At 38.7% G+C, this 16,951-nt stretch overlaps 1 protein-coding gene across 1 annotated transcript; it reads right to left on the bottom strand.

The window, feature by feature from the left end:
- Window positions 1–3,533: 3,533 nt before the first annotated feature.
- On the bottom strand, window positions 3,534–7,939 carry LOC147610221 (cytochrome P450 704B1-like). The gene is made up of 7 exons (XM_086786048.1): window positions 7,850–7,939; window positions 6,551–6,957; window positions 6,261–6,476; window positions 5,866–6,156; window positions 4,952–5,359; window positions 4,575–4,775; window positions 3,534–4,396 (listed from the first exon to the last, which is right to left on the bottom strand). Exons 2-7 carry the CDS (start codon window positions 6,854–6,856, stop codon window positions 4,220–4,222), a joined length of 1,599 nt encoding a protein of 532 aa, XP_086642174.1. The 5' UTR covers window positions 6,857–6,957; window positions 7,850–7,939; the 3' UTR covers window positions 3,534–4,219.
- Window positions 7,940–16,951: the final 9,012 nt, after the last annotated feature.

Genomic DNA, 16,951 nt, shown 5'->3' with positions numbered 1-16,951 from the left:
AGTGTGTCCCAAAACTAATTAGTTACACTTGCATCATGAGCTCTAGGTTTGGTAACTTACCATGCCTCGATGACCAAACCTAAAGTTAGGATTGATTTTATACTTTGGAAGGATATTGTTAGAAGGACATAGTGCACACAATGTGAGGAGTTTACCTTAGGATAATTGAAAAATGACTTTTCCTTATTTTCATAAATTCATCTTTACAAATAGTCTATAATATATGATTTTGGAGTACCTTACATTTATATATATAATTAATTAATTAATTAAATTATTAAACTGTAACATGCCTTCTGATAGTTTGAATGAATTTTCAAAGTAGGATCCATGAAAATTGAACAATTAAAATCGTAAATTTAACTTACTACCACTTCGACGAACCTTCCTATATCTTATCACTATTGGATCTTTTAATTGAGCTTTTTAATTGCTATGATCTTATACACAAATATATATTTATTTATTTTTATTTTTATTTTTATTTATTTATTCATGAGTACTTTAAAGTCCATAAAGTAATGATGAAAATTAACATAGCATCTCAAAAAAAAGTTAAGCTCTATTATGTATGAATTTATTATGTTCAAAGTGACAAGTCCATTTCATGTAAGATCCAAAAGTCATAAGCGTAAGTATCCTACAATCTTACGTGCAGATATAGCTAACCAATTATCTTTACATTCAATGAAACATGGATTAAAAAACAATTACATTTTCAATCAAAATATAGTGTTAGGTGCCTAACTTTATGTATAAGATTTCATTAAAAGACTCTAAATTAAAATCCATGTCCTAGCTAAGAGATATTGGTTCTTCAAGGTGTAAAATTACCTGTCTACCCCACACACTATTAAAACCAAGCACATGCATATATAGACCCGAACTAAGAGACTCTTTAAGGTGTAAAAATACGTGTTTTCAGGCTATTCTCAAGGCACCCAAGTGCATTATTAAAACCAAGCACATGCATGTATTGACCCAAACTGAGAGCAGAAATGCTCATATGCTTGAATTGAAATGGAAAGTTCTTGATGATGTTTCTATCCCAATTTCTTCACAAAATTTACTTTTATACATAGAACTCGATATGTGTGGATATTTTCTTTTTTTTCTCTTTGTTCATGTGTGTGTGTGTGTGTGTGTGTGTGCACGCGCACATGCATGTCCACACGTGTGTGTAGATGTGGCACCATCTCATAGGCATCTTCTATATCTTAGCTTGATTTACACAAATATTTGGGTGCCATGGGAGGAATTCCATTACTAAACATTAGCCCTGCAGAACCTCAACACTTTAACAAAAATACTTGATGCTATGAATTTGGGATCTACAAGGAGAAGATTATTTTGACCTTGATGCCCACATACTTAATCTTTAACTCCACATTGCTTCCAATTGCTAATAGACATGAGGATCTAAGCTATAGTTTGTACAAACATATATATATATATATATATATATATATATATATATATATATATATATATATATATATATATATATATTAGTGCTGTGACATGTCAAAAGTGTCATGCAACAAATGAAACATGTAGAGGTGATGGTGCATATTGGAAATATACTAAGTTTGAAGGTTTGTTGTGGGCTTCAAAGCTCATTCTAACCTGTGAAAGAAACCCACCTTTAAAAAATTAGTTTTCAAAACCCATTCTAACCTTCAACTAACCTTTTGAAATCGAGTTTCAAAAGACCCCATGACGAAAACATTCCGTTTAGCGAAATTCTTAGGCTAAGACTATTTAAGAAGGGGTACACTGGGCTTAACCTGTAGTCGTTTGAAAAACACAATAGTTGCTTGAGATCTTTGAAAAGAATTAATTCAAGGAAAGCCACATCTTATTTTTCAACCACAATAAAAAAAAGATGGTTGAGATCCTCTTTTTTTTTAATTGGCTGGAATTAGAAAGTACAACACAACACACCTATGCGTGCCAATGCTTGCACAGTGATAGCTTAAACCCACGACCTTGGGACTCTCCTTTATCCACAAATTGACTTGCGGTTAAAAGACTTATTTTTTTAATATTTTAAAAAAAGCAAGTGTGCTTTTCTAAAAGTTTCCCACATAGTGGACCAAGGTACCTTTTACTTACATTGAAGGCCTTAAATTGCGAAGTCCAAGAAGGAAGGCGGGGGTTGACTGGAGCATTTGTTGCGAGATGTACGAAGACAGATGAATTATATGTAACCCACGGACAATGCAAAGCCTAGGTACATGTGTGAATGCACGGGGTCGCCAGGTCGACCGCCCATGAATTTCTGTGAGGTCCGGACACAAAACACAAAATTCACGAGTATTTCAAGTCCCTGCCGGCTTTTTGCAGCCCCAGCGGCCGGCTGTTCGGCTGCACGGTCTGTGCACACGCACATTAAATGGGGTAGGCAACCAAACCCCAGAGGAAGTTTTCATCACTACTACTACTGTCAGGCAGGGCACAAAGGATGGGGGGCAAAATGAAAAAGGTGGTGTTGGCACCTTCAATATACATACATACATATATTTATATATTTACGTCCATGGCCACCGCTTGGAATGATGGGGATGGGGATGGGGATGGGGATGAGTGGTTCCGCTCGCATCGTCAGGAATGAAAAATGTCACTCATATACATATATTTATATATTTACGTCCCCGCTTGGAATGATGGGGATGGGGATGGGGATGGGGATGGGGATGAGTGGGTCCAGGAAGCCCGTTTCTTCATTGAATACACTGTATATGCATGTGGGATAATTGATAACCACCACACGATCCATGGCCCATGTCACTGGCATAGAGAGAGAAAAAGGAGTAGAGAGGAGAGAAAATTTGTCCAATAGAGCTTAGAGAGAAGGTAGGAAGCCACAGAAGGGTAGAGAGTGTCCAATAGAGCTTAGAGAGAAGGTAGAAGCCAAAAAAAAAAGGAGAGCTTAGAGAGTGAGGTTAGGAGGCAGTAAAGGAGAGAGGAATAGAGCCTTGAGAGAAGGTAGGAAGACATAGACACCACCACGTAGGCCAAGAGAGGAGCTAGAGAGAGACAGGGAGAGGAGAGAGATACTCGTACTGTCTTTATTAGTCACATAAATGTAAAATTCCCATGTCACTTTCATTCATATATTTGTTACGAATATTTTATGTGCCTGAAAAGAAACGACGCCTCAGAGCAAAACCAAGTTGAAAAATATATTTTACCACGAAAAAAAAATCGATGCGAGCATTTAATTCGCCGCGTTAGTTCAAGTTTCAATAAAAGGCATTTTCATTACTGAAAAAAGACAATACAGGTTACAAGAGACGGAGAATTAGCTATGGCCAAGCTCCTGATACTTGGAATCATGGGGGATTAAAGATTACCAAAGTACTGTGTTACAAGATGGCTTACATACCAAGGAGAGATCAATCTTGACGAGTTGCTCTCTCTTTTCTTGTAGCTGTAGTAGCTTCAACTTCGCCTGAAGTTAGTTCAAGTTTCAAAAAGAAAACAAAACTTTTGTTTAAATTTTGATATTTTAGACCTTGCAAGCAGTGGAGTTTAGTGTAATTTACACTTGCAGATTTCAAAAAATAGCAAACTTGACGGTACAAATACTCGCAAATTTGAGAGCTTGTACAACAAAAACCCTCAAATTTTGATTTTTTCTTTATAAATAATTTCCCAGTTTCCAGATAAGGTTTGGTTTTCCACTTTTAGGAAATTAATTTTTTCCGAACATTGCTTGCAAGTTGAGAACAAAATATCACCCATAATTTTCTACGTTATTCTGGTTTATTGCATGCTATAAGTCCGCCATGGTGGCCTTCAGGTACCAAGGAGTACATTGCCTTACTTTGCCTATGCTTCAGGTACGCTTGGCCTTTGATAATGGCCCCCCTTCCATTATACCAAGGAGTACACCTCGTATCCCTTATTAGTGCGCACACAAGAGATATATCATTAGTAGAAAGAACACAGAAAACTGCCAAATCAGAGCGTCCTAATTACCACTTCAACCAGTCATGGAATCCTTCTCCGACTACATCAGCTTCCCCCACACCGCCCCACAGCCATCTCATACTGTAGGCCTTCTCTGGATGTATGTGCAAACCAGTCAGTGGTTGAAAAACCAGAGCTCTCTATTATGCTTCTGGAGGTGATAGATTATTTCTACCTCTTAAAAAATCATAGTATATGAGCATTTAAAGAATCAAAGGTGTATCATAGACATGGGTCATGGTTGTCATCGCAACGAGACTACACTCTTGAGGCCATGAGCCATGTATAGGACAACCATCATGCTGTACTTGAGTGGGTGACCATCAACCAGCTTGAAAGAGAAGTACTTCAGTAGGAGAACTGTTGTCATCTTCAGTTGAAGATAGGCAGAATCCTTGCCAAGGCACATTCTAGGTCCAGCCTGTAACAACATATATAAAGTTTATTAATGACTGCTCCAACCATGTAGTTTTGCACCCCCCGAACACACACATACCAATAGGCAAAATCCTGCCTTGAAGATATGCCTCAAGGACATGAAATAATCCTGTTCAGCAATTTCATTTCCTCCACATTGAATAAGGGTTGTGAGCCTTCACCTGGAATGCTGTGAGCTTGAAGGGAGATTGAGGTTGGAAAACCCCATCTTTGAGCCATCTCTCTGGCTTGAATTCATTGACATCAGGACCCCACAACGTTTCTAGTCTTCCCATAGCATAGGGCGTGTAGCTGACAAAATTTCCGGCTTTGATCTTGGTACCATCAGGGAATGTATCATCTGACACCGCCATTTTCGATTCCTGGCATGGCATGTGATAAAGCAAGTGTATTAGTTTTGGTCTTACATGGGTTCACAAAACCTTGATGTACAAGGACTAAAAGCAATGGAAGCTAGGCAAATACCACCCACTGTAGGGCAGCCAGAAACCCATGATCAGAGAAACAAGAATGAAGGTTTAGCCATGGGGAAACTTACAAGAGGAACAGCAGGATAGAGACGCAAGGCCTCTGTGATTGCAGCATGTAAATAATGCATCCGATTGAGCGCTTGATAGTTCAGCAAATGTGCAAACTCATACATGTCACTGTGAAGGGTGGAGTTGTCAGAATTGTGAAAACCATTGCCCATAACACCATTGCATCGAGAGTACCCGATTTCACCAGCTTTTTTCAGCTCATTTAGAATGCTCTCTGCCTCCTTCAAAATGTTGTCGACCACACGGGGACTCTTGCACAACATGGAAAACAGCCATGAGAGAGTAAGGGCAGTGGTATCTCTTCCTGCAATGATGAAATTGATCACAACATCCCTGAGCTGCTTGTCGCTGTAAGGCAGGCCTTCTTCATTTGAGAGGGTCATGAAGCGAGAGAGGAGATCTTCTCTCTGAAATTAGAATGCACAATATCAAGTCATGTCTACGCAATAAGCTGGTACCGTATGTAACGTAGAGTATGGACTGCTAAACTGGGGTAGATTGATCGCCATCAAAATCACAGCAAGAGCTTAAGACATTCTTCTTGTAACTATGTAGACAAGACTTTATAGATCATATAAGATTGATCACAATCAAAAGAAAGCATGGGCCGGACGTAATCCTTATGAGGATGTTTGTGGGCAGAGTATGCTAGCGGCCTCTGCAATGGATGGCAGACAGTCCACAGCACCCGCCTACCTAAAACGGCCTACTCCATGGCACAGATGTACTATTTTTTCGATGGGCTGGCACTGGGCATGAAAAAATTAACACAAGCTCTTGAAGTATGCCATAAATAAATGGCATCAGAGGTTACGGGTTCAAAAGATACACACCTAAACTTAAGATTAAGTAACCGTGAAAGAGGTGGATTAACGTTCTGTAAGATAAACAAAGTCAAACACACAGCGTCTACCTCTTCTCTAGTTTCGTGAGAGGCCTTCAATTCAATCCGGCGAGTGTTGATGACGTTGTAGATGAAACCATCGACGGTCTCCACACACTGCCGGAGCTTGGCCTCTCCGCCCACATTGAGGGCCCGTTTGATTTTCCACGTGTAGTCCACGTAGCGTCTGATGATGAGCTTGTTGGAGTCATCGAAGGCTTTGGTAAAGGGCAGCTCCGGCAGCTCCGGCGACAAGCTCCCCAGATCAACCCCGAACCCAATTTTGCAGATGGAGTCCAGAGTGAGACGCATGAAGAGATCCTGCAATTGGGTGCGGATACGTCAGCCGTGGATTCGCACTGCACCCAACGTGTCATGTTTCTATTGCATCATACGTGGCATGGGCAGATGAGGTCGGCAGTTACCTGTAGATCAACCACACGATTATCCTTCGCTGCATTGAGTAGTACTCCCACCAGTTTCAGAGCTTGTGTCCTGAAAGCGTGAGTGCTATAGTCCCGTAGCTTGCCGGACGAGAATTCGAGAATAGCAACTTTTCGTTGCCGGAGCCACTTCTCTCCGTCAACGTTGAAAATTCCGTCTCCCAGCACGTCAACGAAGCGCTCGTGTATGAGCTTGCCCTGCACAGCGAGAATCGATTAATTACCGCCGAGATGGGCCACTTCGAAAGTTCAAATCTACAAGACAAGATCACCTTGGGGTAGTTGCGGAAGTTGGATTTGAGGATGTGCTCGACATTGGCAGGATCAGAGGTGAAGGTGTTGTTGATGGAGATCATGGGGACGGAGAACGTAGGGGTACGTTTGCAGTAGGCGAAGAGCCAGTCGTGGAGTGTGTCGAAGTTGCGGGCCTGCTCGAGAATGCACCCAATGACAGGCCAGGACTTGGGCCCCTTGCTCTGCCTTTGCAAAATCCTGTGCAGTACAATCCAGGAAGCTCCAAACAGGCAAAGGGGGAGCGCCCACTCTGCCCACGCTAGTGAGAGAAGGCCGGCCTCCATGGTAGCTGCTGCTAGCTGCTGTTGTCCGGCCTACCTAGAAGAAAAGACGTTCTTGCTTGGTGGGTTTCTTTCCACGCACACAGCTAAGGAGCTTTTGCTGCCTGCATCCCAACACCAGCAGGAGGTTAGATAGGAGCAGAGAGATGAAATACCTACTTATTACTTAACCCCGAAAACATTCAATGGCCACCCAGTGCGTACAGAAAACGAGCAGCTGGAGCGTAGTAATGGCAGTGTTAGTTCATCAACCAACGTACTACACGCCAAATTTGGCGCTCGGATTTAGCGGCACCTGCTGCCCACCAAAACAAGCAACGCTTAGCTGCCTAGATAGCTATAAAAGGTGTAAATTTATTCAAGTGCACCTTATTAGGCCATAATGTAATAATTGAAAGCGCTATACCTTTGCACCTCAACTTTCAAGGTTAGTATAATTATAACTAACTAATTATATACCACCATCTGGTAGTTACAGCTACCTTTAGCTGGTTAACACCAACTCCACCGGCAGCCTTAGCTACTTCAGCTCCCTTAGCCCTTAAACATGTACTCCTACTCTAATTATCTCACGCCTGAAAGCCTGGAGCTTCTAAACTTATACTCGAAAATTTTAATCGTACGCTGGTTCCTTTGCCGAAGCTCCTAAGCGCCTTCCCTTAATCATTCACACTTAAAAAAACCCCACCTCCTAATCACAGGCGCCTACTCTTATTATCTTATATTTGTAGCTCTTATCTTAATCTGCTCCCTTGGGGACATAAAACCTGAAGCTTCTGTTGCACTTCAAGCTCTTAATCATCCATGGCCTTCACAGCTGAAATTCTTAATCCTCTGCTTTGTACATGCATGTATCCTAGGCTTGCTAGAGCTGCATGTTATAATACCTTGTGTGCTCTCTACTGCTTATAGGAAATTTCTCTCCTAATAAGTGATATCAACTACGATCAGCTCCTCAGTCCTATGGTGGTGATGCTCGAATGAATGAATGCCTACCTTAGTAAAAGGGCTGCTGCATGCTCTTGTAGAATGCATGGACGAAGAAGAGTTTTATGGCAAAGGTTGGGAAGAGAGATTGTGATGGAATTCGGTGATTGATACAAAGGTCGGCAGCTAACTATTGTTTTAATGGGAGTAGGTGGTCGAGTATGATCAACCTTACACTTAGACTTTGAGAGGCCATTGATGATGCCGCTAAATTCTTTTTTTTAACCAATAATAATTATAATTATCTTGTGTAAATTATCATTTTCTGCTGATATAATGGCGCTAACTTCTAGACAAGAGTGTGTTCTATACCTTACTGAAATAGGGCATGTTCATGGCAGGTTTTCGGAAAAGATAGGTTCTACTTAGCCCAGAACTTGTTCAAATTTGTGTATAGCTTGCTCAAATTTGCTCGGAAGGAGAAGAATCCTCTTCAAAATTTAGTTATATTTTGTAAAATTTATAGAGAAATACCTTCTCTAAATAGTTAATTTCCTCTTCAAAATACAATGAGATGGTTTTCAATCTAACTCAATAAAATGGAATTCCCGAACACTGGCTCATGGGAGGAACTGGATCGTCTTATAGTGGTGTGGCACCAAGGATGACTTTCTGTGGTCACGCGAGACCCCTTTCAAGATTGTTTGGGCTTCAGCTTTTGCTGAGCCTCACTGAATTTGGGTGGCTCTATGCTCAACCCACCTCTTTTAAGCTGGATAACCAAGTCATGGATGAGCTCAAAAAGGATGTGCAAACCTCCCACCTTTTTCTTCAATAACTGCATTTCTTTGTGCCATTTTTGAACTAGCATTGGGAATAAAAATTTGGCCACCCAACCTCGCCCACGTGAACACACCATAGTTACTTGTAACCTTAGGATTGAACCTATGTTTCCTTGCATTGCTAGAATTTGAAGATTTGCGGTCACTCACACCGGCTAAGTTTTGAAGAAGAAAAATATCCTAAAAATGGGCTCGCAATGTCAGAAAAAAACCATCCTTTAGCGTAATTTTCATGAATAGAGAAAAAATGGTTATAATTTTTCCTAGCCTTAAATTTAAAGATTCAAATTTTTAAAGTTTTAGTTATTAAACTGATTAATCTAGGCATTTTTCAATAAAAACCAGATGGGCTTAAAGGTCATTTTTTCCCCTAGTTAGAAAAAAAGTGTATTTATGTTCCTTGACTATTTGAAAGTGCAATATGGTGAGTGATAGCAAAACCATGAGCGTCAAAGGTTAGGCTCGCTTTCATTTTATTGATGATTGAAGTTAATATGATAGTTCGTAAGTAGAACTCCCTTGCCCAAACAATGGGTAATGTTTCTACTAGTTAAGGTAACATTGGAGTGTAAAAGAGATCATCATAACCTTCATCTACAACCTTAGACAAGCCCTACTTGTTAAAATATGCACGTAGTTGTTCATATTTAACTCCAGTTGCCCATCATCCTCTTAGATTAAATTCAAGCAAAGAGCCCCTCATGCAACATCATTTTTCATATTATTTTCTAGTAAAGGTTCAGAAGGATCAAAACGCACCAAAAGCATTACAGCTATACTCACCACAAACTAGGTCCTCTCTTTTTTTAACTAGTGGGCAGACCCATGCTTCTCACATCTTTTGAGACCTCCAAATTCAAATTCTATCCAAACCTTCTCCTTCCCTTCTCGAACCTCCAAATTCTTGCCACGTGGCAGCTTTGTGAAACTCTTCCTTTATATAATATATGATCAATTCCATTTTATTGATAGTTAAAGTTAATATGGAGGCTAATAAGTAGAATTGTCCCATCAAAACAATGGGTATTGTTTTTGCTAGTTAAGGTAAAATTAGAGTGTTAAAGGGGCCATCACAACCTTCATCTACAACCTTAGACAAGGCCTACTTGTTAAAATATGCACGTAGTTGTTCGCATCATTCAACTCCAATTACCCTTCATCCTCTCACATTAAATTCAAGCAAAGAGCCCCTCATGCAACATCCTTTTTCATATTATTTTCTAGTAAAGGTTTTGAAGGATCAAAACGTAGCAAAAGCATTACAACTATACTCTCACCCCAAACTAGGTGCTCTCTTTTTTTAACTAGTGGGCATACCCATGCTTCTCACGTCTTTTGAGACCTCCAAATTCAAACTCTATTTAAACCTCCTCCTTCCCTTCCCGAACCTCCAAATTCTTGCCACATGGGAGCTTTGTGAAACTCTTCTTTTATATAATATATGCTCAATTTTATTTTATTGATAATTAAAGTTACTAATTAGAACTGTCCCATCAAAACAATGGGTATTGTTTCTACTAGTTAAGGTAAAATTGGAGTGTTAAAGGGGCCATCACAACCTTCATCTACAACCATAAACAAGGCCTACTTATTAAAATATGCACGTAGTTGTTCATTGGTTACCCTTCATCGTCTCACATTAAATTCAAGCAAAGAGCCCATCATGCAACATCGATTTTTCATATTATTTTCTAGTAAAGGTTCCGGAGGATCAGAACGTAGCAAAAGCATTAAAGCATTACAACTATACTCACCCCAAACTAGGTGTTCTCTTTTTTCAACTAGTAGGCATACCCGTGCTTCTCACGTCTTTTGAGATCTCCAAATTCAAATTCTACCCAAACCTCCTCCTTCCCTTCTCGAACCTCCAAATTCTTACCACGTGGCAACTTCGTTAAACTTTTCTTTTATATAATATATGCTCGATTTCATTTTATTGGATAATTAAAGTTAATATAAAGGTTAATAAGTAGAATTGCCCCATCAAAACAATGGGTATTGTTTCTACTAGTTAAGGTAAAATTGGAGTGTTAAAGGGGCCATCACAACCTTCATCTACAACCTCAAACAAGGCCTACTTGTTAAAATATGCACGTAGTTGTTTGCTGGTTACTCTTAATCCTCTCACATTAAATTCGAGCAAAGAGCCCCTCATGCAACATCATTTTTCATATTATTTTCTAGCAAAGGTTTCGAAGGATCAAAAAGTAGCGAAAGCATTAAAGCATTACAACTATACTCACCCCAAACTAGGTGTTCTCTTTTTTCAACTAGTGGGCATACCCGTGCTTCTCACGTCTTTTGAGACCTCCAAATTCAAATTCTACCCAAACCTCCTCCTTCCCTTCCCTGAACCTCCAAATTGATGGAAGTTAATAAGGAGAACTATCCCATCAAAACAATGGGTATTGTTTCTATGAGTTAAGGTAAAATTGGAGTGTTAAAGGGGCCATCACAACCTTCAGATCTACAACCTTAGATAAGGCCTACTTGTTTAAATATGCATGTAGCTGTTCCCATTCAACTCCAGTTACCCTTCATCCTCCCACATTAAATTCAAGCAAAGAGCCCCTCATGCAACATCATTTTTCATATTATTTTCTAGTAAAGGTTTCAAAAGGACTAAAACGTACTAAAAGCATTAAAGCATTACAACTATACTCACCCCAAACTAGGTGCTCTCTTTTTTTAACTAGTGGGCATACACGTGCTTCTCACGTCTTATGAGACCTCCAAATTCAAATTCTACCCAAACCTCCTCCTTCCCTTCTTGAACCTCCAAATTCTTGCCATGTGGCAGCTTTTTAAAACTCTTCCTTTGTATAATATATGCTCGATTTCATTTTATTGATGATTAAAGTTAATATGGAGGTTCATAAGTAGAACTGCCCCATCAAAACAATGGGTAATGTTTCTACTAGTAGTTAAGGTAAAATTGGAATGTTAAAGGGGCCCGAGGGGATCTACTAAAGAATATGTGAGATAGAACGTGCGTTCAACAGAAGGGTTTTTTTCTCGGATGGACTTACATAAATATTTACAAACATAAAGGGTTTTTTAATTAAAAAACTGAAAATTTCCATACATAAGGGTTAGTTTTATTACCAAAATCCATACACAAGGGGTATATTTAATATACAAAAATTTATTAATAAGGGTATTTTTAAAAACCCTTGAACGCACGTGCTATAGGTAGTGTTTACATAATCGACCCCCTGGGTAAGGGGGCCATCATAACCTTCATCTAACAACCTTAGGTCAGCCCTACTTGGCATATGCAACATCATTTTTCATATTATTTTCTAGTAAAGGTTCCAAAGGATCAAATCATAGTAAATGCATTAAAGCATTACAACTACACTCACCATAAGCTAGGTGCTCTCTTTTATTAACTAGTGGGTAGATCCGTGCTTCGCACGTCTTTTGAGACCTCCAAATTCAAATTCTACACAAACTTCCTCCTCCCCTTCCCAAACCTTCAAATTCTTGCCACATGGCAGCTTTGTGAAACTCTTTCCTTTATATAATGTAGAGATGTAGAGAAGAGGGAGTAGTGCTCAAAAAACATATTATTCAACCAATCAAAATAAGGACAACTCTTTAATCTATCTAGTTTTTGTATCCAAAATCTCTACAATATGCCAGTTTTATAAAATATATGAAAAAAAAATCATTCCTTAAAATAAGGGCAACCTAAAATCTCAACCGATTTTTCTTAATTCTGGCCGGTACAAATACACTAGAATGCCTTTCTTTCGAGCACTAGGTCTGGACTTCGAGGGAGAGAGAGGTGTTGTACATCACAAGCGGGCATGTTAAGTTTTTCACATGGTTGGTATTTATAAGGTTCTACTCTTGAGACCGGGTATGATTTTTCTTCCTAAAGCCTTGCTAAGGTTTTCACATGGTCGGCATTTAAAAGGTTCTCCTCTTGAGACTTATATGATTGTTATTCCTAAAGCCTTAATAAGGATTTCACATGGTTGGCATTTAAAAGGTTCTACTCTCGAGATTGGATATGATTTTTCTTCCTAAAGCCTTACTAAGGTTTTCACATGGTTGGCATTTAAAAGGTTCTACTCTCGAGATTGGATATGATTTTTCTTCCTAAAGCCTTACTAAGGTTTTCACATGGTTGGCATTTAAAGGTTCTACTTGGATATGATTTTTCTTCCTAAAGCCTTACTAAGGTTTTCACATGGTTGGCATTGAAAGGTCCTACTGGAAAAGATTTTTCTTCCTAAAGCCCTACCTTGTCAAAAAGAGAGGAAGAAAAGTGTCGACAAAGTCGAGCGGTGGGGGGACAGTACGTGGGAAAGCTCCGAACTGACCGCGCAACCGGACAAAGCCTCGCCCTCAAGTGTGAACAAAAGAAACTAATACTTCCATGGTTGTTATCTACCCCTGACACCACCAACTTTGAAAGCTACACAAATCTCCGGAAAAGAAAGAAAGAAAAAAGCTCAGCAACTCTGCGTAAATACTTTCTCCTTAGAGTATTTAAAAGTTAATTGAGATAATAGCGTTTTGCGTAATAGAGTATTTAAGCTAGTTGAGATAATAGCGTTTTGTGTAATAGAGTATTTAAGTGACCTACAAGTCACTTAGCTTTCACCTTGGGAGTGTGTGTATTTGATGTAACTAGTGGAGGTAACGTGTACGGTGTGAGTGTGTATCGGTGTGAGAGAGTGTGTCACTTACCTTTCACCTTGGGAGTGTGTGTATTGGATTGAGTTGATGTAACTAGTGGAGCTAAGTTGTACTATGTGAGAGTGTATATTGGTGTGAGAGTGTGTATTCAGTTGGTGTAGTTGGTGGCCTATCAAACCGAGGGCCCGAGTTCGATCCCCTTGTATTTTTTATGATCAGCTCAATTCTTTTTTGAGAAGTTCTCAACCACCTACCATCGGACGAAAATCCAAAATAGGTGGTTGAGAACTTCTCAAAAAAGAATTGAGCCGATCATAAAAAATACAATAATAGTATAAAGTATGACTTAGTGTAAGAATTGAACTGATCATAAAAAATACAATAATAGTATAAAGTATGACTTAGTGTAAGAATTGAACTGATCATAAAAAATACAGTACTAGTGTAAAGTATGACTATTAGTATAAAAATTTCAAAAAGTATGACTATCAGTGTAAAAATTTCAAAAAAGTATGAGTATTTTGTTCAATTATCCGGCTTCATCAAGAGTGAAAAGGAAGTGTGTATGTTTCCTAAAAATAAGTTATCCAAACATTGGTTGCCCTATCCTACGAGTTTTGCCCTTGCCATTGAGCAAATTCCATGAGAGGCAAGGGTAATTTTTAAAGGAAAAAAAGGCTTATAGTACTGAGATTTCGAAACTTGCCAGGCATTAAAATGGCATTCTAATGTATTTTTACCGACTAGAATTAAGAAAAATTGGATGAGATTATAAGTAGCCCTTATTTTAAGTAATGATTTTTCATATATTTTAGTTATAAAACCGGCATATAGTAGAGATTTCGGAAACAAAATTTAAGATTTGTCCTTATTACCAGTTAGTTTCATAAGGGAAACACACACACACATGTCAATCAATTTCATAAGGAAAAGAAAAACACACAGACACACATGTCAATCAATTTCATAAGGAAAAGAAAAACACACTCTCTCTCTCTCTCTCTCTCTCTCTCTCTCTCTCTCTCTCTCTCTCTCTCTCTCTCTCTCTCTCTCTCTCTCTCTCTCTCTCTCTCTCTCTCTCTTATCTGCGCTATTTTGATGACAAGCAAAAATTTCAATCCATCTTTTTCAATTTGAGCATGGAAAAATACACTAAAAGGATGATGTTTTTCTAACATTGGTGCGACTCCTCAACTATTTTTTTTCCCAATCTCTGAGCCTTGAAAAGTAGACTAAAGGATGGTTTTTTTTATAGTGGTCCTCATAAAAAAGATACAAGATTTTTGTTCGTGTGAATAGAGGCTCTCAAAATCTACATAACCCTCTAAATACTCCCATGGTCATGACCCAAAAACCAAAAACACCCATCTCTCTCTCTCTCTCTCTCTCTCTCTCTCTCTCTCTCTCTCACACACACACACACACACACACACACACACACAATATATATATATGTGTTTATTCTTTCATTCGTTCATTTACATTTACTAGAAAACTTCCATTCTCATCTTCCATATGGATAACGTTACTACTTCTTTAAATTTCATTGAGCTAGAAGCACATATTACAAAGCATTAAACTCTCTTTGTAGAAAAATCATTATTAGCACGATGTTGACAAATACCGAACCAAAAAAAAACATTTACATTTTTGCACCCATTGTAGAATGCATGTGCATACCTACCTAGTGCATCACATGTATAAAGGGTCCAAGTACAAAACTACGATTTAAACTAGGGCCTTTTTTTACACATGAGCTCTATCCCACATGCATGGGAATTTATGGGTAATTTTATTATCATTTCTCACCCATAGTCTTGATCATATGAACATGCTAGCTTTACATATAGTAATAAGAGAGAGTGTAAAGTAGCACCAAATTAAATGCAATGCATGCTCAATTTCAATTGACTTTTTTCAATTTGAGGTGGTTAAATGACTACACAAGGACGTGATCTCGTTCTAGAGCTTTAAGGACATCTTGAACTCTCAAATAATCTGGTTTACGGTAGTAAAATAACTAGAGGATGAGATGAAGGTGGTTGAACAAATAGGTAATGAGTTTCATACCATTCAGACATGTAATGGATGTGATCCCATGCTAGATCTTACATGATAGCTTTCCTAGACAAACTAGCTTGAGCTGTTGAACAATTAGGGAAGAAGTGCAAGTGTAATAGGAGTACCATTGAAACACATAATGACTATGATCCCATTCTAGAGCTTGGTGGAGGACATAAAAAATAGAGTTTGAGATGGTTGAACAACTAGAGAAGGAGTGTGAGAGGTGGTTGAACAACTAGAGAAGGAGTGTGAGAGGTGATTGAACAACTATAGAAGACCATTCAAATATGCACTATTTAAATATATACCATTCAAATATGTGTAATGGATCTGATCCCACTCTAGAGTTCGGAGGACATCTTGGACTCATAGATGACCTACTTTAAGTTGTTGTGAACAACTAGAGCAAGAGTTCAAGGTGATTGAAGAACTAGCGAAGAACTTTAAGGTTGTTTAATTAATATAGAAGGCATTTTAGACCAATCAAACATGTAATGCATGTGATCCCATTCTAGAGCTTAGAGAGCATCTTTAGTTAAGGTGGTTGAAAAACTAGAGAAGTAGTTCAAGGTGGTTAAACAACTGTATAAACAGTTCAAACGTGTAATGAATGTGATTCTATTCTAGAACTTGGTAAACATCTTGGACTCGTAGATGACCAAGTTATCTCCATTGAAGGAATTGATGAGAGGTAGTGTAAAGTACTCTTTAAAGGTTATATACGATTGGTTAGCGATAGAAGGTACATTAGAGGACTTCATATGGGATGTTTTCTTTAAAATCACTTAAGCTTATAGTAAAGGAAAAGGAAAGCAAAGCATATTATGCCAAAAATAAAATGAACATAGGATCTCAAGTAGGATCCCTCCAATGGTCACACAACTAGGTATACTGCCAAATGAGCATACTTGTGTCATTATTGGAGAGGTTTAATCAACATAGTCCTACTAAAAAGCTTAGCATAAAATCTCTATAAATGGGGCTTTATGAGAAGATTCCCATAGTAGGATCCTTATGAGAATGTTCCCAATGAAGCTTTATAAGAATGTTCCCAATGAAGCTTTATAAGAATGTTCCCATTGGTATGGTCCTTATAATGGTCCCCTCCAAAGCTTACCACACATCTTGAATTTGATTAGATCACTACATAAAGGATGTTCTCATCAGTCAAGATAAGCTCTATGAGACTGTTCTCACTGGCAGGATCCCCATTATGTTGTACTATGCGGACTACCAAATGAATGGTTTCTCCAACCTCCCAATTTTTAAAAATGTGAATTTCCTATTTGATGTTGGAGGTTTCTTCATCATTAAAGGGTAATGAACATGGTCCCATTCCACATCTTGCCAAATATCTTCAACTACATCAGAATCATATGATATGCATGGGAAGCCTTGGTGCTATGGAATCATTGATATGCATGGTACCATTCCACATCTTGGCACATATCTTCAACTACATTAGAATCACATGATATGCATGGGAAGCATTGCTGCCATGGAAAGAATGCAGGGAACAACTCGCACATATCTTCAACTACATTAAAATCACATGATATGCATGGGAAACATTGATGCCATGGAAAGAATGCAGGGAACAACTCAATGTCATAGG

The sequence above is a fragment of the Cibotium barometz genome, chromosome 49, assembly GCF_041138505.1.
Source record: "Cibotium barometz isolate CiBa-2024 chromosome 49, ASM4113850v1, whole genome shotgun sequence".
Taxonomy (NCBI): domain Eukaryota; kingdom Viridiplantae; phylum Streptophyta; class Polypodiopsida; order Cyatheales; family Cibotiaceae; genus Cibotium; species Cibotium barometz.
This window is presented reverse-complemented; position numbering and strand designations above follow the sequence as displayed.